The following is a 20,953-nucleotide window of genomic DNA, read 5'->3' on the forward strand; positions in this document are numbered from 1 at the left end:
ACTCACCCGTAGCCGGCCAGGAAGCCCAGGCTGGGCGGGCTGACCTTGTCGTTGAAGATGACCATGGGCAGCAGGTTGCACTGGGCCCGGCAGTCCTCCAGTTCGATGACCCACCACTCCAGGAAGCCGGCGGCCCCCGCGCCCCCACGCTCCCTCCGCAGCTGGATGCGCACACCCAGGTAGTCGGCCTCCTCGTCTGGGGCAGTGGTGGGGTCAGTCAGGGCCCGGCCCGCTCCCCCCCGCCCCCCCGCCACCGCCCGCCCCGGTCACACACACACTCACTGGGCTGGAGCTGCTTCACAGGATTGGCTTCAGGCCCGTTGGGGGCCCGGATGTACTTGGGGAAGAGGTTGTGGATAACCCTGCAAGGGAGAGGCCGGCGGTCAGGCCCGGCCTCTCTGTCCTGCGGCCTCCTCCCCCGGGCCCCCAACTCACACGGACTGGTCCGAGGTGCCCTCCAGCAGGCTGGCCAGCTGCCGCCGCTCGCTGCTGTTGGGGGCCAGGTCCAGGGTGTGCTTCTCGTTGGTGTACTCCACGGTGCCGCCCTTGGCCAGGTCCCTAGGCGCCCGGGCACAGCGTGAGCCCCGGCGGCGGCGGCGGCACTCCCCCACACAGCCCTGCCCCGGCCCCGCACGCACCTCTGGAAGTTCCAGGTGAAGCGCAGGGTGATGTCGGCCGTGCCGTTGTACAGCTCCCGCTTCATCTGGGCGCGGCTCGGTGGGCTGATGCGCCACAGGGCCCCAGAGCTGCCCTCGATCTGCGCCGTGACGATGTCCTCGGGGCTGTACTGGCTGATGAACTGCATGGCCAGCTGGGCCCCGGACAGCCCCTGAGTCAGGAGCCCCTGGACACCTCCGGCCCGGCCCGGCCCGGCCCCCCGCTGTGGCCAGGTGGGGCCCACTCACCGGGTTCGGGTCAAACTGTCTGGACAGCTCCTCGTAGGCCTGCTGCGTGAAGGGCACGATGGACGGCTGCTGGGCGCTCATAGTGAACAGCGGCTGCGGGGGGAGGGACGGGCTGCGACAGGGCAGGGAGCCTCTCCGTGCCCCCGGCCGGCCGCCCACGTGGAAGGCCCTCTCCTGTGCCCCGGCTGGCACGGACGGCTGCCTCACCTCGTAGCCGCCCAGCTTGAGAGTGACGGTGACGTCGATGGGCTGGTTGACGACACCGACCACAGAGCGCACCAGGGACATGAAGAGCAGCGGGAACCAGATGATGGCCACGAGGAAGAGGATGATGAGGCCGCCCATGCCGTACTTGACGACCTTCTTCTTCTTCTGCCCCTTGGGCTGCGGGTACTTCTGCGGGGTGGGGCACGGCTCAGAGCCTCAGCTCTGCCCGCCCTCCCCCAGCTGAAGGCGGGCATGGTCCTGGACCCCCACCCTGCTGCTGCACAGCCTCACCCAGAGGCCCGTGCAGCCAGACCTCACAGTGTCACATTCGGCTGCAAAGCTACAGCACCGGAGCCGGCGCAGGTCCAAGAGCAAGAGACAGAGGCCCAGAACCAAGAACCCAGAAACAGACCCGCTGCTCAGTGGCACCCAGATAATTCCACTGGGGGGAGGACCATCTCCAGCGATGCTGCTAGGAGAAACGGCCGCCACATGCCAGAGCAGCGTGACCCCCAAGACCTCAGTCTGGATCTGATGGGAAATTCTCAGATGCAACAAGGAAAGCGTAGGTTCCAAGAAAGGAGACGACGGGGTGCTGGCAAGGAAGTGAGATGGGGTGGCTCCGCGGGGCTCACATGGCGGGGGGGTCAAGCCCTGCCTCAGGCTCTGCGCTCCGCAGGGAGTCTGCGAGAGTCCCTCTGCCCTCCCCCTGCTCCTGGCTCTATGTCTCAAACCTGTCAAAAGAAAAATCTTAAAGCTGAGACAACACAGAGAAGAAAAGAGCTGGAAATCCTGTGATAAGGTCCACCGTCCAGAGCGCAGAAAGAATTCTTAGAACTCAACAAGAGGACAAACAGCCCAAGGACAAAAGGGGCAAAGCAGATGGCCCACAAGCTTAGGAAACCCAAATCAGCCTCCCCTCCACCGAGTCAGGGGTGCTGGCAGGGATGGGGGAGGGGGCGGCTGCCAGGGACAGTCGGGACGTCCCCACCAGGTGACAGCCGGAGCTGCCCCCACACAGCCAGCCCGCTGCAGCGTGGGCACCCGAGGGCAACAAGCTCCCGTCCAGGGCAGCGCCTGCCGCAGTGAACAGAAAGGAGGAGCTGACCCGCCGTCCGGGGCTGCTTGTAACAGCTGCATAATCGCAGGGTAGCACCATCACGGGAGGGAAAGCTCCTCAGTGAGAAAACCCCCAATTCCGACACCGGCCACGTGGCCAGCCTTGACACTGCAGAACCAAGGAGCGAGCTGCAGGCCACACAGTGTGGACACCCAACCGTCCATAACGGACGAGTCTGCGGAATCGGTGGGAATGTGGTCTTGAGCGCGCACATGTCCTAGGCCTGCCTACTGACCGTGACCAGCTCCGACCACGCTACGGGTCTGAACTCGCCACGTGCCCCGGGGAACCTGTTTCTGTTACCTCCCCCCACAGACACCCATACCCAACAGCATTCAGCGGATGTTTGGCGCCCCAGCGGCTGGCCCTCGTGCCTGAGAGCCAAGCGTGAGGCCCGCTCTGCCGGCGGCCTGCCCCCAACAGGGCCTCGTCCCGGGGGCCATCCCCCCAGCCTCTGGGGAGGGGCCAGCACCACTCCCGGCCTGTGCCCGGGCACCTTCTCTGTTTCGCGGCTGCACTTGATGATGAAGATGTTGGCGTAGATGTCCTCCACGCACATCCAGCTGGACAGGGACAGCGTGGTGTCCGTCCACACCCAGTCCATCACAGCCCGCAGCTCCACCAGGAACGGCACAAGGCGGAACCTGCGCGAGGCGGGGCGGCCGTCAGGAAGGCTCGTGCGCAGCAGCCTGGCTCCTGGCCCCCAGGCCTGCCCGCACTCACCCCTGGAAGAGGAAGAGGTTCAGGTGGTTGTACTTCTTGGTGAGGAAGTTGCCCAGGATGCGGGTCGGGTAGCCGCAGCGGATCTGGTAGGCGGAAAGGGCGAAGTAGATGCACTTGACGAAGTACCACAGCTGCGCCACCGCGTTCTGGCTGAACATCCTGGGGAGACAGGAGCGCCGGCTCAGGGCACCCTGCCCAAGGCCAGAGCCCTGTGCCCCCAGGCCGACGCCCACCTCTCCGTCACCGCGGGCAGAATGAAGAACATCCACAGGTGGACGGCCAGCACCAGCACGACCTGGAAGGCCAGCTTGCCCAGCACGGTCTTGCGGAGGTAGAGAGCGCGGTCGACGACCATGGTGCCAAACTGGATGAGCAGCATGACCAGGAAGGCCTCGGGCACCTGGTCGTCCGATAGCGAGGACGTGATGTCCGTGGCCGCCGAGTGTTTCTGTGCGGGGACAGCAGAGGTCAGGGGGTGGCCGGGGGCAGGCCGCGGGGTGGCCGCCGGGCTCTGCACTCACCCCAAAGGCCCAGAAGCCAAAGATGATGATGATGAAGTCGACCACGTCGGCCAGAAACATGAGTGCGTAGACATCGGTGGCCGCACGGTACTTGGTGTGCAGGATATCGTGGAAGAAGCACCGCAGGGGCTGGTACACGCTCTGGGCCCTGTGGGTGAGGCCGGGTGGGCGGGGCTCAGTGCCGGTCCCGGGGGGTTCCCCCAGCGCCCCCCCCCCCCCCGGGAGCGGCCCGCACCCACGCACACGGCTAGGCACGAGCTCCGCAGTCGCAGCCCCAGTGCCGTCACTCTCTCCCGGGGGCGACTCCACTTCTTCGCGCTCCCAGAGGCCATCACTCCTTCTGGGGGGGGGGCACTGCTGACCAGAGCCCACACAGGGCTGGATCCAGCCCGAGACCCCCTCCCACCCAGGGCTGGCCCGTCGCACAGACCGGCAGGTCCCCGGCAGCGGGCCGTCCTACCAGCCACGGGGGGGTCTGCAGGCTCCACGCTTTCCCTCTTCTTCCTGAATCGCAGGCCGATGCGCTTCGCGTCTCGGGGCTTGAGCTCCGCGGGAGGCTCTGCGGGCCTGTCCCCTACTTCCACCTGGATGTGGTCCTGGGTGAGGGCCCCGGCTACCACCGACTCCCCCTGGGGCCCCGTGCCCGCCTCAGCCTGGGATCCCCGGGGTGCCCGCTCCTCGGCTCCCTTCTTCCCACCGCCCCCGTCGTGCTCCTGGGTGAGCTGGTCCTCTTCGTGGTCCCAGAGGCCGTAGCACTGCAGCGAGAGGGAGGGAAGGATGGAGGTGAGGCGGGTGTAGACGACCGAGCCCACGCTGGGACCCTCCAGGGACCGCTGGGCGGCGGGCCGTGTGCCGGGAGGGGCCTGGCTGCCCACCTGCCGGCCCAGGCACGGGGTCTCACCAGCAGCTGCGCGCGGTGGAAGAACAGGGCCATGAGCTGCAGCAGGTCGAACTTGACGTAGCTCTCCGTCTTCTCCAAGCCCAGGATGCGCGGCGGGAAGTACGGCTTGTTCTCGTAGCGCCGCAGCACGGCGTGCGTGTTCCAGGGGAAGAAGCCGAACTGGAACAGGTACTTGGTGACCACGGACACCTGTGGGGCAGGGGCTCAGCGTGGGGGGCCGGGCCCCGCCCCCTCCCGCCAGGGCCGCGGCCCACCTCGGTGAAGACGATGGCCACCATCCAGAAGCGCTTGCTGGGCCTCGGGATGGACAGCATGGCCCACAGGAAGACGAGCACGGGCAGCACCAGGGACGTGGCCGAGGCGGTGACCATGTGGTTGAGGATGATGATGAAGTAGCACAGCAGCTCCGAGTGGGCCGCCACGCACTGGTACGCGGCCCGCAGCAGCCGTAGCGCCCGGCCCTGCCCGGCCTCGAACTGCGCGGCCTCCTCCAGCTCCTCGATGCGTAGCTGCCTGCGGGGAGCCGGGCTCAGCACCCTTTCAGCCCCAGGCCCAGCTCCGAGGGCGCAGCGCCCCACCCTGCACGTCCGCCACCCCCTGACCTGTGCAGCAGCTCGCTGGCTGTGCGCGTCCGGGTCACGGCGCCTGTAGGGAGCTCCCGGGAGCCACGCAGGGAAGCCCCGGGCTCCGTGGCCACCTCCTCACTGCTGCTGCTGCGCGTGTGGTACCCCGTGCTCAGCGGGCTGCCCGTGTCCCCCGTCGCCGTGCTCACTGGCTCCTCAGCCCCCAGCCCGCTGCGGGAGGTAGGGCAGGTCACCGAGGCCGCCTGCCCTCTGCTCTGCCCCTGGGGCCCAAGGGGAATCATGGTCCCTGGTGCACGAGGGGCCAGCAGGCCACACACCGCCTGGTCTGCGTAACCCCAAGCACGCCGGCTCTGGCCAGGTGGGGTGGGTCCCAGCTGCCCCCCACCCGTGCCCCGCCAGCTAGCACCGACCTTGATGGCGTACTTGGTGCATCTCGGGCTCCCAAGAGGCCTGGAGGTGTGGCCTCGGCCTCACTGAGGTACAGTTGGTCCACCAAGCTGCGGCGCACCTGTCTGCCCTGTTGGGGGTGAGGGAGATGCTCAGAGCAGTGGTTTCGGGGGGCAGGACCCCAGGGGTGGGGGGCAGGACCCCAGGAGTTGAGGGGGGCACACGCTCTCACCCGAAGCAGCTCCCGTGTGTACAGGTACCGCTCAGCGCGTAGCACGTCGCTCATGGCACGGTGGTGCCGTGTGAAGGTCAGCAGCCAGTCGGTCAGGCCATCCACCAGCGCCCCCGCCAGCACCCACAGAAACTGCACGGTGCTCAGCACGCGCCGCATCACAGGGCCGCGGCCTGCGGGGTGGGACGCTGCAGACGCTGCCGGCCCCGGCCCCCCTGCCCCCCCAGCCCCGCAGCCCCCCAGCCTCAGGGCGCACGTACCAGCTGCCGTGGCCTCTTCTGGGCCGGCCGCCGGCTCCGCCCCCTGGCTCTGGCCGTCTCCTGCGCACAGGGGTGCTGGTCAGCCCCCATCCCGGTGCGCCCCGTCCCCCGCCACGCACGCGGGCGCACGCACCTGTGGGCGGCTGTCCCGGCCCGTCCCGCCTCGCCTGCTCCTCCCGCCGGCGCCTCAGCACCGTCTGCGCGTTGGTCACCCACGCCTGATACGCCATCTGCGGACCAGGCCCTCGCTCAGCGCCCCGCCAGCTGGGACGGCAGATGCCGCTCGGCCCACCTGTGAGCTCCCGAGGGGGCGGCAGCGTCCGGCCGCCACTGGGGCCCTCCAGCCAACTCCCTTCTCCGGGGCAGAGACCGCCCCGAGGGGCTGGGGCACGAAGGCAGCCGGCACAGCCCCCCCACCGCACAGACGGCTATCGCTCCCCGCGAACTAAGGGCCCAGAGACAGGCAAGAAGCCCCCGGCCCGTCCTTCCGGCAGACGTGCGTGACCCTTCCCTGAGGCAAGGCCAGCGGCGGCCACTGAGGTCCGGACGGTCGGAGTGGTGAGCTCAGCCGGCCGGGGACGGAGGGCACACGGCGGCCCGCGACCTGTGCCTCCCACAGCCTGCTTGCCCATCTGACTGGTGGGCTCTGGGGGTCTGGATGGTTCTAGGCAGGCCAGCCAGGGAGCGGGTGTCGTCCCCCACGCCGGGCTGCGCAGCCCCAGGAGCCCGTGCACAGGGGAAGGCAGGGGACCTCCCACCTCACCTGGAAGGCGCTCTGTGCCGATGGCCTGGGCTCCTCAGGCAGGGTCTCCTCCTCCTCCTCACTGTCCGACTCAAACAGGAAGTAGTCCCCAGAGTGGATGACTGCAGGCAGGGTGGGGCTGAGGACCGTCCCCCCAACCCCAGGGCACTGGCCCCCCCACTCCCCCACCCCCACTCCTCCCCCCACCCCCACCCCCGCCTCTCGGCTTCATTTCAGGGCAGGCCCAGTGACAGGCGTGTGAGTGCCCTCGGCGCCCCGAGACCCATGGGCAGAGGCCCGCATGTCCCTCCCCTCCAAGGTACAGCCCGTGGCGGGGGGGTCAGCCGACTGGGGGACAAGCGAGAGCAGTGACACAGGACCAGACAGGACGAGAGGGACACGGGGTGGGGGGGGCTGGGGACCGGCTCTTCCGGGTCTGGGCGTCGGAACGAGGGGAGGTGAGCACAGAGCCTGCTGCGGGGCCCCGGTGGGCTGCAGGCCTGGCTGGGGTGAGGCCTGAGCGCAAGGCCCGGGGGCACAGCCAGAGGGGGCCACAGAGCAAGTCCCCTCATCCAGAAGGCAGGTAGCAGCTGAGGAAGCAGCGCCCGGGCACGGCAGGCCAGGCTAAGGTGGTACCTGTGGCGTGGTCCAGCCAGGGCCGCCACCACTGACTCCGTGGGGAGGAGCCCCCTGGACTGCCAGGCCCTGTGGAGGGGCGAGGCGGACATGAGCCGGCAGGGAGAGGCGCGGGGAGGGCGCGGGCAGCGCGGACGCCCACCGCCTCTGTGCAGATGGAGAAGCCTCGCGGTGCCGTGGGCGTGGAGGGCGGCCCGCAAGTGCAGACAGACTGTGGCGGGCTGGCTCTGTGGCCTGCAGGGACACTGACCACACGGCACGGGACAGACGGGCGGGAAGGCCTACGGACAGCACGTGGCACAGACGTTCCGAGACGCGGGGGCCCCTCCAGCCCGCGTACTCACCTGGCTCCTGGGCGGGGTCTGGGGGCTCCTGGGGCTGGCTGCGGCCCGCCCGGCTCTGCCGGTGCTTCTCCTGCTTGGCGCGGATGCGCTCCATCCTGGGGGGCGGAGGCGGCTCTGAGCACCGAGGGGACGAGGACAACCCGGGGGGCCCCCGCCCCTGAGGGCACCTACTGCCTTTTCAGCTGGGCCAGGGACTTCTCCTCGGCCTTGCGGTGGAGGTCGATGCTTTTGAGGTTGGCGGCATTGTACAGCGCAAAGCCCCTGCGGGAAGACGACGTCACCCCGGGGACACCGAGCTCCGGCTGCACGGCTCCCGCACCTCTGGCCTCGGCCCCAGCTCGACACCCCCCTCTCGTATGCTGGGATGGCGGGGATCAGCGCGACGGGGGGGTCGTCCTGTGGCCGCGCCCCCTCCAGCCAGCACCATAGCGGGGGGCCAGGGTCGGGCAGCGCCCCAAGTACCGTGCAGTGACGGAGCAGGGACGCGTGGCCCAGGGGGACCCATGGCCTGGGCTGACCTGGAGGCCTGCAGGGCAGTGGCCTGAAGCTCGGCGCAGACGTGCAGGAAGTAGCGGCTGAGGAAGACGCGGCGTTGCAGCAGCAGGAACAGGAAGCACACGCTGTCCCAGAGCACGCCGGCCTCCTCCACGGGCAGCAGGCAGTCCCGGTCCCTGCTCAGCATCTCCTTGGCTGTGGGACAGGGCGGCCTCAGGGCAGGGGCCCCGGCCACAGGGTGCATCCCCAAGCCCGGCCCACCACGCACCCCCGGCCCACTCACGGTCGTAGTAGCCTTTGACGGTGCACACGAGGCTGAAGAGCTGGACCACCCAGCAGAAGCTGCTCTGCATCTGCTCCACGAAGACGCACGACAGGAGCTGGGGCGGGAGGGAGGTCAGCCCGAGCGGCCGGGGCGGGGGTGCGGGCAGGCGGGGCAGGGGTGCAGGCGGGCTCCGGGCTCACCGAGAGCATGTTCTTGGAGATGATGACGGTGACATTGTACAGAATGAGGCAGTCCCACAGCACGAGGCGGGTGCGCGCGTGCCCCTGCAGCAGGCTGGTGCCGAAGAGCAGCAGGTAGAAGCAGGCCAGCAGGTAGCCCAGCCCGAAGACGCTGACGCGCGTGGCCCCCGTGACGAACACCACCACCAGCACCAGCCAGAAGAGGTAGCGGAAGACGGCCACCTTCAGCATGTCGAGGTAGGACCTGCCGGAGGGGGCGTCACTGCGGCCGCCGGGCCACCCCGCCCCCTGCCCAGCAGCCTCAGACCCGGGACGCTCGTGGGACGCGCCCCCTGCGCCATGAGCCCCAGCCCTGCGCAGGCGCTGCTGGCGGGCGGGGCGGACGCACCTGCAGTAGAGGAAGTTGGGGACTTCGCGGGACTCGCCCAGTGGCAGATCCAGGCGGTCAGTGTTGACGCCGGCCATGACCTGCCACTCCTCCGTGCGCTCGGCGCAGAAGACCTGCCACTGCTGAGAGGCGCAGAGCAGCAGCAGGAAGTCGCCTGCGGGCATACGGGAGAGCGCTGGCCACACGGGGCACAGCGCACGCCGGCCAGAAGCCCCCGTGAGTGCCTGCGGGGGCTCTCCAGGGGAGCGCGATGTCCACGCGTGAGCACGGACACCGGGGGATGTGCCTGTCGGCGGTAACTGTCCCCACGCCGCGGAGGCATCGGCGCCCGCGCCCACCCCGCCCCCACCGTGCAGGTCTGTGCGGCCGGGTGTACATGGGAGAGGGGAGCCTGTCTCAGGAGACGTCCCCGGAGAACAGGGCACCGTCATGGGGCACGGCCCCTCCGGAGACCCACAGGCTAGCTGGCCGGGGAGGCCTAGACGCCGTGCGCCTGGCTGGCGAAGGCGGGGCTCAGCTCGAGGCCTGCCCGTGCAGAACCTCCGTGCCCTCCTGTGGGGCCCGCAGGCAGCCCGTGGGCCCGAGGCGCGGGCAACTCACTGATGAGGCCAGTGGAGTCGGGGGCTCGGAGGAAGTCAGGCAGGTACAGCCACTTGATGAGCGCTGAGTTCATGGGGACAGCCTGGCTCCAGCGCCATGGGTAGTCTGCGGGCACAGGGAGCATGTGAGGACCCCACCGCAGGCCCATGGGCCTCACTCCCGCCCCCACCCTCATGCCTCACAGTCTCCAAACACCCCCCTCTCCTGCTCGCAGCACACAGCAGAGACTCGAGCGCCTTCCTCAGGCATCCGCTGGCCCCGGCCCCAGGGAGGAAACCTGCCCGGAGCAGCCGGGGAGTCCCAGGCAGGCTGCCGGGTGGGGGAGGACACACGGAAGGTCCCAGAGGTGGCTTTGGTGCACGGCTTCCGGAGCAACGAAGACAAGACAACCCGTGTGTGACAGACCCCTAGGAACAGGGAAGACAGGAGCCCACCCGAGCCGCCTGGAAACAGTGTTTTGCCTGGAAAAAAGCTCCCCAAACATCAAGCACCCCGGGGGCCTGGATCTCGTTTCTCTGCTTCGGCCTGAGGGGACAGGAAGGGGCGCTCCACGGGGCAGAGAGGGCTCCTGGCTGGATGGAGGGCGCGGGCAGGGCAGGGCCGTCTGCAGGCGCAGGGAAGGTGTGGCCGGAAGGCAGCGGGCTTGCCACGGTGCTGGGGCTCCCGGGACCAACGACAAAGCAGCAGCACCCAGTGACCCCACAGGCCAGAGCTAGTGGGCCCCTCGGGGACAGAGGACACCTCAGCAGGGACGGAAGACACACCAGAGGAGGCAGAGGACGTATCAGAGGGGCTGGAGAACACGCCAGATGACACGAAGGACCCGTAACCGCAGAAGCAGAAAAAGTCGCCGGTATTAAACCCAGCGGGTGATGGCCCAGGCGTCTCCGCCGACAGAGGCTGCAGTCAGCCCGGGGGTCCGGGAGGAACAGGATGTGTGCAGGGCCTCGGGGGAACCTGCAGTCAGCACTGCCCCCAAGGGACAGGGAACGGCCCCCAAGAGGACACATGCCAGCCCCGTGGAGCCAGACGCTTCTCGGCTGCGGCGTGCCCGCCTGAAGGGCGTCATGGCCTGGGCAGAGAGACACCCCACAGGGTCCCCGTCCCGGCTCCTCGACAGCTGCGAGGCCCTAACAGGCACACTGCGGGGCTGAGCCAGCACGGAGGAGAGAACACGCCGCCCAGGACAGCCAGCCTGGCGAAGGGCCCTCGGGAAGGGCCTACTGTGCCAATCCTGTGTGCCCGGGTCTAAACCAGCTCACGGAACAGGAGCAAAGGACAGACCCAAAGACAAAGGCGTTCGGCCGACGAGCCTGATGCCAGGTGACGTGCTGCAGCGTCTGTTCTACAACATCCCGGACAAAGCCACAGTGGACATCGTCCCGTCAGCGGCTGCCGTGTGGGGCAGGGATGGGGGTGCGAACACCCCCATCTGACCCGCCCGGGCCCACGGGGAGGCCACAATGGGCCTTGCAGAGCCGCGGACGGAGCGCGGCGGCAGGGGAAGGCACTGGAAGCAGGAGAGAGCCGCACCCCCTTCCACAGACCGGCTGGTGACAAGTGCACCCGGACAGCGAGAACATCCACGGCCCGCCCAGGAATCAGCGGACGTGGACACGGCGCACGCGGATGGCTCAGGGGGCAGTGGCCCCTGCCCTGGGGGCGCTGGGGACCCGGGAGCACCCAATGGACAACTGCACTCCTTGGTGCAGGCCGTGCCAGGGAGACTGTACCGCCATGTGCTGTGCCGGCCCCAGCAGGAGCAGCCGGCAAACCCACTGGCCAGAAACCACCCAGAGCAGAGGGGACCAGAGCAGAGCACGGCCAGGGGCAGAGCACCACCACGGCCTCCCAGAAGACGAGGCCAGGTCCGGGGGCCGAGCAGGACGGATGGCTGTGCCGTCCCTCGCCCAGGCCCCCACCCTCAGGGTGTGGGGCTCACAGACTCTTGCGTGGACCCTGACGAGGGCACGGCTGCCCCTCGCGTGCCACCTCCAACTTCCCGGATTGCTTTGAATCGTTCCCGATAGAACGCCGGGAAAAACAAACACTGGACACCGAGGTACAGGAAGGGGGCCAGTCCTCCCACCCTCCCGGGGATACCGTAGCCGCCGCCCGGCACGCAGGCCCCCGCTGTGCTGGCCACCAACTCACCGAGGCACAGGGCCGGGGGGATGCCCAGACACAGCAGGTACTGGTAGAGCAGGAACAGCGCCAGGAAGAGGCAGTAGTTGGGCCAGAGGCGGGCGATGGCGGCCCGGTGCCGGCGGGTGAGCAGGGCCACCAGCCAGCAGCCGTGCAGGATCACCATGAAGTTCATGCGCTGCCCGATCACGGTCACGGCCATCAGGAAGCAGATCTGGGGGTGGCGGGGGACGGGGGTGCACAGTAAGCTGCCGGGGTTGTAGGACTTTCCGCTCCCCACTTCTGGGCAGACTAGGGGGTGGGGTGGGGGCAGCCGCCCGCAGCCCACACCGTCCTAGTGCAGGTACCACCTCCACCATGCGGGGCCAGGGAGGGGCGGGGAAGAAGCACGGCTCAGCAAGTCCCAAGCCCATTGGAGACGCCTGACACAGCGTCCAGCCGAGGTCCCAGATGCCCACCCCTTACTCTGCGAGGGCAGGTCCGGCCTCTGGGAGGTCCTTCCCCTGTGTCCCCCCCACCCCAAGGTGGCCCTAGAGGGCCTGCACCCTGCAGATGTCCAGCAAAGCCCACAGAGAGGGCGCCATGGGCCCCCGGTCCTGCCCGGGGAGGGGGTGAGGGTTGACACAGCCTCACCTCTAGCCCAAATTTGTAGAAGAAGAAGTTGACGAAGTACTTGAAACAGCCAAGCAGGTCCTGGTCCAGCCGCTGGCGGGTGCCGTCGGCGCACACGGCCTGGGCAGGCAGTGGGCCCAGCTGGTGCTGCCGGCGGTGGTGCTCCTGGCGCCGGTAGACGATGGCCTCGAACACCAGCAGCAGCAGGACCTGCAGGTGGTTCTGGGGTGGGGGGCCGGGGTCACGCTCCACCCGGCTCCCCCCATCCCCGGCCCCATGACCCCGCGGCCCCTGGCTCACCTGGACGTAGCCTAGGTTGGGGAAGCCCTTCCGCACCCCAAACCAGTTGGCAGGGTCGACGGGCCCCCGGTACAGCAGGGACTGCCTGATCTCCGTCTTCTGCAGGTTGGTGCTGTTGAGCAGGGGCTGGGGGAGGGGAGAATCAGCACCTGCTCCTCACACTCCACGAGCTAGACAGTGACCCCACGGCCCACCCTACCCGGCCCCCAGCCAACGTCAGCCACAACTCTGGACAGGTCCAGGCCAGACCAAGGTGACCCCCACCAGGGACACAGGTGGGCCGTCAGCCTGTGACCGACCTTAACAGGGAAGGGGACAGCATGTCTGGGGACAAGGCGGCCCAGGCAGGGGCTGGCGGGGGAACAGAGGGCGAAGCCCCCCTCCCCGCCTCAGTCCCCACCAGCTTGAGCTCAAGGGCCGTCCCCGTGGGGCCCGGGAGGTGGGGGCGCGCTGCGGCCGCACCTCGGAGCAGTTGCTGGAGTACTCGTGGGGGCTGACGACCTTCAGCTGGTAGAGCATCTTGCACACGATGATGACGCAGGTCCACACGGTGCACAGGCAGGAGGCCATGGGCCGGAAGCGCGGGTAGGGCAGGGCGAAGGCCCAGAGCACGACCAGCAGCAGGTTCATCACCGACACCTGGGAGACGGCGGGCAGGCTGGGGCGGGCGCGGCAGCACCCCCAGGGAGGCCCCCACACCGTGCTCCAAAGGGGGGGGGTGTCCAGCCCGTCCTTACCTCCTTCAGGGCCACCCACACGGTGTACAGAGCCACCAGCTTGAAGACGTGCAGCTCCAGCAGGCGGCGCAGCAGCACCTGCACGCGGGCGAGGACGTCCGAGAAGCCGGAGGCCAGGTCCAGCAGCCGCTCGGCCACCAGGCCCCACTTGCTGGCTGCAGACCCCGGGGTGAGGGTGTGAGCAAGGGGGGCCCACAGGGATCGGGGCAGAGGGACCCCAGGCCTGCCCGTGGGACTCACCTTCCGGGCCCTGCACGGCCGGGCAGGGGCCCTCCGGGCTCACCGGCCCCTCCTCCGCAGCGTCCTCCTGCAGCAGCAGCAGCGGGGTCCCACTGACCGGATCCTGCCTAGGGTGGGCCCCAAAGCATCACTTCCTACCCCAGATGCCACGCTCGTCCCCACGGGCCCCTCCCGTTCCGCCTGGGGGCGAGGGGTGGCGTGTGCCGGGGGAAGAAAGCCCCGCCGGCGCCCCCGCCATGTTCTGTCCCCTATCCGCTGGCCGCACGAGCGAACCCACCGGCCTTCTTCCCTCCCTTCCTTCCTCTGTGCCAAGGCGGGGGGGGCATCCTGCAGGCCCCCGGCCCCCGCCGTGCGCCTGGGGTTCCGTCCGCACCCAGGGGGGCCGCGCACCTGTGGGCCCAGCGTGGGAGGCGGCGGCCGGGCGGGGGCACGCGCTCCAGGTCGGTGAGCCGCATGAAGGGCCGGTGGAAGTAGTGCAGCTGCAGGATGCAGGCCAGCAGGAAGAAGCCGGGCACCAGGATGCTGGAGAAGAGCTCGGACACGCTGAACTGCTCCAGGCCCAGGTCCCCCAGCCTGGCGCGGGGCGCACGGCGGTCAGACCCGCCAGCCGCGGCGCCTGCCCGACCGCCGGCCCCCGACCGCCCACCACCCCCCCGGCCCCGCACGGCCCGCTCACTGCTCGTCGGTGAGGCCCGTCAGGTTGCGCCAGTACGCGGGGAAGTCCTGGAACTGGAAGGTGTACACGGCGATGAGCACCAGCATGGTGTAGGCCACCACCAGCCACCAGAACAGCTTCAGCAGCCTCCTCCACAGGCTGTAGTAGACCTGGGGGGCGCGGCGAGACCCGGGGGCGCGGTGAGACCCGGGGGTGCGGGGGCCGTGCCCGCCGCCCCGCCGCCCGCCCGCCGCACCTGGAAGAGGGTAAGGCAGAGCAGGAAGAGCAGCATGTACACGATCTTGTAGACGACCAGGCGGCCGGCGAAGCTGACCACCACGAACATGCCCGCGCACACGTAGATCCAGTACTTGGCGTACAGCCCGCTCACCAGCTCCCCCAGGCTCCGCAGCAGCGTCCCCGCCCGCCTGGGCTCTGCGGGTCAAGCCGGGGGGCAGCGGCGTCATGGCTTTGGACAGGTAGGAGGGTGCCGCCCCCCACCCCCCGCAGCGGCCCCAGCCCTCACCTGCGTCCCCCACGGCGACCTCCGTCAGCGCGGCAGGGCCGTGTGCCTTCCTCAGCAGCTTCTCCTTGACGAACTGGCGCAGCAGGAGCCAGAAGGTCAGCAGGTACAGCAGCTGGGACGGGGCGGGGGCCAGTCAACGGGGGCGGCCGGAGCCCCCACGAACACGCGGACCGGGGACAGCGCCGGGCACCCGCCTCCCTGCGGGCCCAGACCGACCCCCCGGCACCTGGGGAGATGGAATCTGGCTGACCCCCCCGCCCGGCAGGGGCACAGACGTCAGGACACAGCGGTGCCCTGCACACGCCGGCCTCACGCCGGGACACGAGCTGCACGGAGAGGCAGGCGCGGCGTGGCACCCAGCGGCGGCCGTGTCCGGGACGCAGGGACAGCGCCCCCGAGGACACAAGGTCCTCACTCATCTGCTCGTCTACGTAGCCGCCGCTCCGTACTGGCGGCACAGAACCCCACGGGACAGCGGACAGGCCCCGCCCTCCCGGAGGTGCCATGTCCACAGGGGAGCTGGCAAGGGAGCTGACAGCCTCATCAGGGACACTCACCACAGGAGGGGGACGTGGGAGGGGGACTCTCACCATGGCGCCAAGGTCCAGGCATGGGTAGCGGGTGTGCTCCAGCCCCAGCTGCCTCAGGCTGACGGGGCCCAGGGTGGTGGGCAGCTCGGGTCGCAGGTCCATGGCCCACACGTAGCGCAGGCCACAGAGCGCCAGCCCGTAGAGCAGGATGAAGGGCGAGCAGAGCATGGCCAGCTGGTGGCGGCTGCGCACGGTCCAGATGAGGCAGGCCCAGAGCAGCAGCACGAAGGTCAGCCAGCTGTGGTACGTGATGCTCCACACCTGGCGGGCCAGGGCTGCTGGGCGGGGCTGCACGGCCCGGCCTGCCCACACCCGGCCCCGCTCCGCTGGCCCCGCTCCCCGGGGCCTGCTCCCCCCGCCGAGCCCCGAGACGGGGAGGCCAACGCGCGTCCTCGGCCTAAAGCCCGGGGGCACGAGATGCACGCTCTCACGGGCACACACCCACTCTGCATATGTGGGCACATAGACACCACACGCACGCACGGGCACACGCACACACCCGCTCGCAGCCCATCAGGACACAGCTCCGTTTCTGACCACGAGGCACCAGGCTCTGCGGGACGTGGGCCACCAGCCGCCTCCCAGCACATCCCGAGAGAACCAGCAGGAGGGGCCCGCCTCGGCCGCCCAGGCCGGCTGCTCCTTACCATCATGGCGATGAGGGCACACACGTAGCTCTGGTCCAAGATGAGGTGACCCAGGCTGTGTAGCGCAGACGTCTCTCGAGGCTCTGCCAGCCTGGGCTGCACTGAAGGGGGAGGGGACAGAGGTCACCAGGGAGCTGGACCCTAGCTGGGAAGCTCCACCATCAACAGGGGGAGCCCCTCGGCCACCACAAACTCTGCCCTCAAGGGCAGCGGCCAGTGTGGAGCAGGGGGTGCTAGGGGCAGAAAATGCCAGCAAAGGGCTGGGCTCCTGTCTGACGCTGGTCCCTGGCCGTCCCTAGTCCCACTCACCCGCCTGACCCCATGCTCCCGGCGGGGGGTGGTGGCTGGGTGGCCCCTGGGTGGCCCCCAAACCTCGCAGCTGGAGGTCAGTGGAGCAAGACCACCCCTGGCCACCAGAGGGCAGCACCAGTGCACCTGCAGGAGGCGGTGTCCCTGGGCAGCCAGGGACATCTGGCACTCACAGGGGCACTGGCGAACGGGGCTGTGGCCAGTCAGGTCGTGCACGGTGCAGCTGTCGGTGCCGCAGTCTGAGCCCGTGGCCGGGGGCAGCATGTGCTGCAGAGACAAGATGAGACCCCGTGAGCCCGGCCCTCGGGCAGTCAGGCTCCAGGGCCGCGGCCCAGGCTGGGCTCCTCACCTGGGCAGCCCCCTCCTCCTTGGTGGCTGCAGCCCTGGCCTGGCCCCGGGGCCACTGGTCCACCTGGGTCAGCTCCACCTCCTGCTCCTTGTGGCTCCCGGCCGCCTCCTTCCTCTGCAGAGACCAGCTGGAGCTCAGCTCCCACCCCTGACGGGGTGCGTCGGGGGCGAAGACTGGCAGAGGGCACTGGCCCCGGGCGCTCACCTGGTCCAGGGGCTGGTGCAGGTGCAGCTTGAGGAGGGAGGCCACGGTGTAGTAGAGAAGCAGCAGGACGCCAGGGCTCACGTAGATGGGCCAGTCGTGGCTTGGATTGAGGACCAGCGCGTTGGAGCAGTTGCCATGGGCCACGAAGGCCTTGAGACCAAACACCCTGCCAGGGAGGGTGAGCCACTGCGTGCCGGCCGTGGGGGACCCGGGGGGGGCCGGGAAGCCAGGGCCGGGGCGGAGGTGGGGGGGATGGGGCCTGTGCGGGGAGCCTCACCTGGCCCAGACGCCGGCAGGGGGGAGCATGGCCTGGGCGAAGGGCGTCTGGTAGCAGTAGACGCAGACGAGGTGGCCGGCACCGAAGCAGCCCACGGTGACACAGAGCGCGCTGAAGCCCAGGGGGCTGATGGGAAAATGGCAGGCCCACCAGGTGCAGGTGGCCAGGAAGACGAGGAAGTAGATGCTGGAGAAGGCGGAGGGGTGGGCAATGCCTGCGGGGCGGGGCGGGGCGGAGGCAGTGGGGTCTCTGTGGCCCACGGGGAGCCGGCGGGCTGCTGAGACCCTCCCCACGCGGCAGATGCTGCCGGGGTCCCCGTCCCTGGCCCCGCGGGTACCTGCTAGTGCGAGCAGCATGATGGCCAGGGTCCGTCCTGCGGCCACCAGCAGCCAGTGTGCTGTGATCTGGAACCGGGTGGCCAGCCGTGACCTCCGTGTGGGGGCCGGCGCCGGGGCTCCCTGAGGCCCCACTGGGGAGCCACCGTCCACTTCCCTGTCATCATCATCCTGCCGGGGTCACGAGAAGGGGCAGAAATCGGGGACGTGGCACTGGAGCCGCCCAGTGGGGAGAGGCTGCTGGCCGGGCGTGGCCACGCCGTGCTCTGGACCCAGAGGTCTGCCTGCCACCAGCCTTCCCAGAGGCTGCCCGCCTCAACCCCAAGACGCTCCCGCCAGGCCTGGCCCTCAAGACCACTGACCCTTGCAGACGGGCCTCACGCTACTCCGGAACCCCACAAGTGCCTCTTCTTTATCTTCCCCTCTAGCCTGGGGGCCCTCAGGTTCCCACACGTGTCCTTGGAACCCTGGCTCTGGAGGCCCCGAGTGGGGACTGTGAGGAAGGCGGCGGCGCGCCCACGGCAGCCCCGCACTCCGGTCCACGGAGCGCCGTTCCGTCCACGCCCCTCGGTCCCCGGGCCGACGGAGCACTTCCCCTTACGCAGAGGAACGGGGGTGCGGAGGAGGAGGAGACCCCGCGGCCCCCCAGTGTGACCCTGCTCCCTTTCTGCTGACTGTGGGGTCCCTGGACAGCAAGGGGCGGGCGGCCTGCCAGGCCTCACCAAGGTCAGGGCCTTCTTCGCTGGCCCCCTTCAAGGTTTCCCAGAGCGAAGCTGTTTCCCTGGGCGCCCAGCACCCCCCCGCCCCAGTTCCCACCTGTTAAACGGGCGCCATGCCCGTGCCCTTCCCAGCGGATGGCACTCGGCATTCAGCCTGCGCTCACAGGAGCCGGACGACCTGCTCCCACCCCGGCTCGTGCCTCCTAGCTGCGCGGCCCTGGGCAAGTGCCCTAACCTCTCTGTTGTGCCTCTGTCCCCTGAGGGCCTGAGGGTGGGGACCAGACGTGTCCTGCCCTCACAGAGCCTGGGGGGTGGGGAGGCCCCAGGGAGGAGCCCCTTAAGCAGAGCCCGGAAGGAGGGAAGGGGCAGGCGAGGCGAAGAGGGGAGCAGGACAGCAGCCACCCGGAGCTCAGCCCGCCCACAGCTGGCCGCGGCCCTGGGACGGCATCTGAGCGCCTGCGGAAAGTCGGTGTCTGTGGGAACCGCGCAGGCAGCTGCTAGGCGGGAAGGCAGGTGCTCGGGGTGTCCCGCCTCCAGCCCCGGCCCCCGCCCCGGCCCCGGCCCCGGCCCCAGCCCCGGCCCCGCGGTTCCTTCTGGCGCCACAGGGGCCTTGGCGGGAGCTTCTGCTGTCCTTCCCGCCCCGTCCCCCTGCAGCCAGCCCGACCCCAAGAGCCTGCCTGTCCGTGCGTGTGACGGGCAACCGTGCACTCGCTGTCCCCCGCGGGGCGTCCTGTGTGTGCACACGTGGCTCTGGGCTCTAAAGCCCACACCTGTGGCAGGTCTCGCCCCCCAACCTTATTCTGGTTGTCTACACCAGCCACCCCAGGTCAACACGGCGGCGCAGGCTCTCGTTAGCCACTGAAGACAGAGACGAGGTGACCTGTCCCAGTCACGGGGCAGACCAGGGTCCAGCCCCCAACGCCAGCAAGGCAGTTCTGGGCCGTGGAGGCCACACGCAGCGGCTGTTCCTTCCCGCCCTGGCCTGTCCCACCCCAGATTTTAGACAGAGCCAGTCCCCTTCGCGGCAGAGCTGTTCTGGGAAGCCCTGGTTCCACGAATAGGGAAACCAGAGGCCGCCGGAGCTTGAGCAGCCCGCATGCCCTCCCCGGGGAGGGGACGGGGGCCACGGGGGGGAGGGCACCCGAGGGACGGCACAGGGTGGTCCTAAGCCCCACGAGTGCCCGCAACCTGAGCTGCAGGCTCCCACTTCCCCCTCTGAAAGTGAGGTGCCAGCCTTGCCCGCTAGGCTGGGGTCGGGGGCAGACTGAGTTGCCCCCAACATGGAGGGGAGCTCCCTGACAGACAGCAGGTCACTCCCTGCAGTGATGAGTCCCTCCTTCCCTGTGGCCTGGAAGGACCCCCTGGAACAGTTGCTGAAGGCACAGTCCTGACTTGAGGTCCCCGAGATGGATTCCTGCTAGGACCAAGTCTCAAAGGCACACGGGCGGCACCGCTCGGCCCCGCGTCCCAGAGAGGGGACACACACCACCCATGCCTCATCTCTTCACAGCAAGCACACGCTCTTTCAACGAAAAGTCCACATTTGTGTCAAGAAAAAGTGAAATTGTCCTCTGACGGACAGAGCCGGGAACAGCGTCCTCCAGCACCCGAGGCCCGCCCGCCTCCAGCCCTCACCAGCTCCTGGGCGCACTGCCTCCGCTGTGTGTCCCGGGCGAGGCGCCCACAGAGGCCGAGGCACACGGAGGAGACCACCAGGACACCGAGGTCGGGGGCCACCAGCCGGACAGCATTGGGGATGTCCTTCAGGTCCAGCCTGGGAAGGGCAGGGAGAGCCCACGGGTGGGTTGGGGAAGGCAGGTGCCGGGCAGGAGGACGGGGACCCGGGAGGCGAGGAGCGCGCTTACCTCGTGACCCCCACGTGCCGGGAGAGGCTCTCCCAGGGGCTGCCTGCGGGAGAGACACGGAGCGGGGTCAGGCAGCGAGCGCCACGCAGCCCTACTCCCTGCCGCCCGGAGGCCCTGGGAGCCCCGGGGTCACGGGACGTGGCTGGGCTCGGGGCAGCTCGCAGAAGGTTGCCTTCACCGGCAGGGAACGAAGGCCCAGCCAAGCAGAGCCAGAGGCATCGAAGGCCCGTGCGTCCTGCCCGGCACAAACGGGGCCTCCCAGCCGCGAGCTGAGGCCTAAGTCGTGGGGGCCGGAATGGGGAGGCCTATGCGGGAGCCACCGGGGCCACGGCACCCCCGAGGCGCCTGGCTTCTCTCCGTGGCCCCGCTTCTAAACAGCAGGACGGGCACCGTCCCCACAGAATGGAAGTGGGAGCCCGGGCGGGGCAGGGCGGGGAGCGACGCTGTGCGGGGCTGCGGGGCCGCGGGGCCGCGGGGCTCGGTCGAGCCCGCCTGTAGCTGAGACAGCAGGCACCAGCCGCAGACACTGTCCGCAGGACGCAGGGCACAGGGCTGCGCTGGGCAGGGCGCGGAGGGCCACCGGTGCCCCAGCCGGTCTGTTCGCTGCAGAGACAGATGCTGGTAGATTCGGGGGTCTGGAATGAGGACCAGCCGGCACGAACCTGGGCCACGTGGGGTGAACGGGAACTGGAGACGGGCACTCAGGGCCCGTGTGAGGCACAGCGGGGACCTTCCCCAGCGCTGCAGTCCCCCCGTCTCCCCGGGCTCCCGGCTAGCTCGGGAAGGCCATCCCGACCCAGGGATACTCACAGCTGGGTCCCAGAAGCTGGTCCAGGCGGGGCACGGTGTGGAGGCATATCTGGAAGGTCAGGTGGGCCGCCAGGAAGAGGAGGCTGAAAACCAGCAGGGCCTGGAGGAGGCGGCCAGTGTGGC

At 69.5% G+C, this 20,953-nt stretch overlaps 1 protein-coding gene across 5 annotated transcripts in view; it reads right to left on the reverse strand.

The window, feature by feature from the left end:
• PIEZO1 (piezo type mechanosensitive ion channel component 1) overlaps positions 1–20,953 on the reverse strand; it is a 49,314-nt gene that overhangs the window by 546 nt on the left and 27,815 nt on the right. The window contains exons 3-50 of one of the 5 annotated variants that reach the window (XM_032323165.1): positions 20,831–20,953; positions 20,021–20,063; positions 19,791–19,929; positions 17,439–17,607; positions 17,102–17,315; positions 16,825–16,990; positions 16,621–16,734; positions 16,445–16,538; positions 15,963–16,063; positions 15,316–15,576; positions 14,726–14,837; positions 14,456–14,634; positions 14,221–14,369; positions 13,935–14,117; positions 13,545–13,651; positions 13,305–13,459; positions 13,030–13,206; positions 12,568–12,693; positions 12,289–12,489; positions 11,665–11,869; positions 9,511–9,615; positions 8,911–9,064; positions 8,523–8,766; positions 8,341–8,437; positions 8,081–8,252; positions 7,734–7,823; positions 7,563–7,657; positions 7,219–7,287; positions 6,604–6,704; positions 5,974–6,070; positions 5,841–5,900; positions 5,581–5,753; positions 5,372–5,478; positions 4,980–5,171; positions 4,632–4,890; positions 4,378–4,566; positions 3,937–4,231; positions 3,720–3,813; positions 3,477–3,624; positions 3,189–3,403; positions 2,956–3,114; positions 2,729–2,876; positions 1,113–1,301; positions 906–998; positions 639–811; positions 436–558; positions 283–362; positions 7–196 (exon numbers count right to left, since the gene is read on the reverse strand). In XM_032323165.1, the coding sequence (XP_032179056.1) occupies positions 7–196; positions 283–362; positions 436–558; positions 639–811; positions 906–998; positions 1,113–1,301; positions 2,729–2,876; positions 2,956–3,114; positions 3,189–3,403; positions 3,477–3,624; positions 3,720–3,813; positions 3,937–4,231; positions 4,378–4,566; positions 4,632–4,890; positions 4,980–5,171; positions 5,372–5,478; positions 5,581–5,753; positions 5,841–5,900; positions 5,974–6,070; positions 6,604–6,704; positions 7,219–7,287; positions 7,563–7,657; positions 7,734–7,823; positions 8,081–8,252; positions 8,341–8,437; positions 8,523–8,766; positions 8,911–9,064; positions 9,511–9,615; positions 11,665–11,869; positions 12,289–12,489; positions 12,568–12,693; positions 13,030–13,206; positions 13,305–13,459; positions 13,545–13,651; positions 13,935–14,117; positions 14,221–14,369; positions 14,456–14,634; positions 14,726–14,837; positions 15,316–15,576; positions 15,963–16,063; positions 16,445–16,538; positions 16,621–16,734; positions 16,825–16,990; positions 17,102–17,315; positions 17,439–17,607; positions 19,791–19,929; positions 20,021–20,063; positions 20,831–20,953 (7,129 nt within the window). Of the gene's footprint in view, positions 1–6; positions 197–282; positions 363–435; positions 559–638; positions 812–905; positions 999–1,112; positions 1,302–1,805; positions 1,847–2,728; positions 2,877–2,955; positions 3,115–3,188; positions 3,404–3,476; positions 3,625–3,711; positions 3,817–3,936; positions 4,232–4,377; positions 4,567–4,631; positions 4,891–4,979; positions 5,172–5,371; positions 5,479–5,580; positions 5,754–5,840; positions 5,901–5,973; positions 6,071–6,603; positions 6,705–7,218; positions 7,288–7,562; positions 7,658–7,733; positions 7,824–8,080; positions 8,253–8,340; positions 8,438–8,522; positions 8,767–8,910; positions 9,065–9,510; positions 9,616–11,664; positions 11,870–12,288; positions 12,490–12,567; positions 12,694–13,029; positions 13,207–13,304; positions 13,460–13,544; positions 13,652–13,934; positions 14,118–14,220; positions 14,370–14,455; positions 14,635–14,725; positions 14,838–15,315; positions 15,577–15,962; positions 16,064–16,444; positions 16,539–16,620; positions 16,735–16,824; positions 16,991–17,101; positions 17,316–17,438; positions 17,608–19,790; positions 19,930–20,020; positions 20,064–20,830 lie in introns of those variants that run through there. The other 4 variants (XM_032323164.1, XM_032323166.1, XM_032323167.1 and 1 more) reach the window with 4 other exon arrangements.

The sequence above is a fragment of the Mustela erminea genome, chromosome 19 (genome assembly GCF_009829155.1).
Source record: "Mustela erminea isolate mMusErm1 chromosome 19, mMusErm1.Pri, whole genome shotgun sequence".
Classification (NCBI taxonomy): Eukaryota; Metazoa; Chordata; class Mammalia; order Carnivora; family Mustelidae; genus Mustela; species Mustela erminea.